Below are 1324 nucleotides of genomic sequence, written 5' to 3'. Positions count from 1 at the left end.
AATGATTTGACGCACCTTCCGTATTACTCGCATGGACTTTCAAATACTCTATGGGGCTACGTCAGACTGCTCCTTGAATATGCCAACCAAGTTGTCTACTCAGGACGCACGAAAGATGTAACCCTCATTGAGCGTGTCCCGCGAGCAGCTACGAAAATGGTTGCCGGTTTCAAATCCGTGGACTACGAAACGTGTCCGGCGGTGCTTGACCTCTTTCCCCAGGGGTATCCTCGCCCTCGAGGGGACCTAATTCTTACTTATGCCCCGATTAAACAAGGTTTGGCCAACGGGCTTTTCAATATTGACCCAGCAAATACACGGCGGGGACATAATGAGAAAATTTTTAAGCTCAGGCGAAATGTTTTCTCGCTTCGGGTGGTAGCTGCGTGAAATGGCCTTCCTGCGACAGTTGTCCACTCTCCATCTAGAACCCAGCTTAAAGCTCCATTAGACATTTATGCAAGTCCTCGCGCTGGCAAACATACTGCCCCGCGCTGAGAACTTAAAGAGCGGTGCTACACCCTTTTCACTTGTGCCGTTCAGGTGGACGGCAGCCGCTGAACGACAAGGACATTACGATTTTACCCCCAAACTGCCTATTAGTGATATTCATTTTGGTACGGTGGTACGGTACGCTGTTCTTCGTCAATCTCTTCCACATTGACCTTTTTTGGTTGGTTGAATCTCCAGGAATTCCCATGGTTAACTCAGTTAACTGTGTTCTAACCAGAATAGATAGCAGGCCTATTGCAGCACGCCGGACCACGTTCCACATTGACCTTTTTAGCATGGTTGAATCTCCAGGAATTCCCATGGTTAACTCAGTTAACTGTGTTCTAGCCAGAATAGATAGCAGGCTTATTGCAGCACAGAAGCCGGACCACCACGACAAAGTGACGGTTTTAGGTCCGGGTCTGCGTACCACCATGAACGTCATTACCAAACGTAGTGGGGTGTCATCGGCCGAGTTGGGCCGTCACGAAGAGACTGGACCTTACCGTGGTGTGACGGTTTGCGCACCTCAGCGATCCATTGAGCTATACTGGAGAGTGTCCCGCGACACTCACAGAGTCTCTCATACCAGGTTGGTCAATGGTTAGAGGTCTGACAAACACAGTCTCCTGGCCCTCCAGGTTGGGGGTTGGAACATGTGGCGACTTGTTCCGTAGAAATGGTAATGCATTTGCATTTCCCGCCAAACACCGCTGCCTTGCGGTTAGGCTTTTGAGCCAAAGGCTTTGGTTGAGGACCCTAATCGTCCTCCTGTCTAGGTGTGGGCGCCCTGGCAGTATCCCAGCCCACGTACAACCATGAATTGCACATA

General features: G+C 50.3%; 1 protein-coding gene across 1 annotated transcript in view; it reads left to right on the top strand.

Annotated features, from left to right (window-relative positions):
• Positions 1–390, top strand: part of T265_09320 (hypothetical protein) — a gene marked incomplete at both ends in the record, with an annotated part of 3616 nt that extends 3226 nt beyond the window's left edge. The window contains one exon of the mRNA XM_009175353.1: positions 104–390. Coding sequence (XP_009173617.1) covers positions 104–390 — 287 coding nt within the window. The remainder of the gene's footprint in view (positions 1–103) is intronic.
• Positions 391–1324: the final 934 nt, after the last annotated feature.

This window comes from Opisthorchis viverrini, assembly GCF_000715545.1.
Source record: "Opisthorchis viverrini unplaced genomic scaffold opera_v5_268, whole genome shotgun sequence".
Lineage (NCBI taxonomy): Eukaryota > Metazoa > Platyhelminthes > Trematoda > Opisthorchiida > Opisthorchiidae > Opisthorchis > Opisthorchis viverrini.
This window is presented reverse-complemented; position numbering and strand designations above follow the sequence as displayed.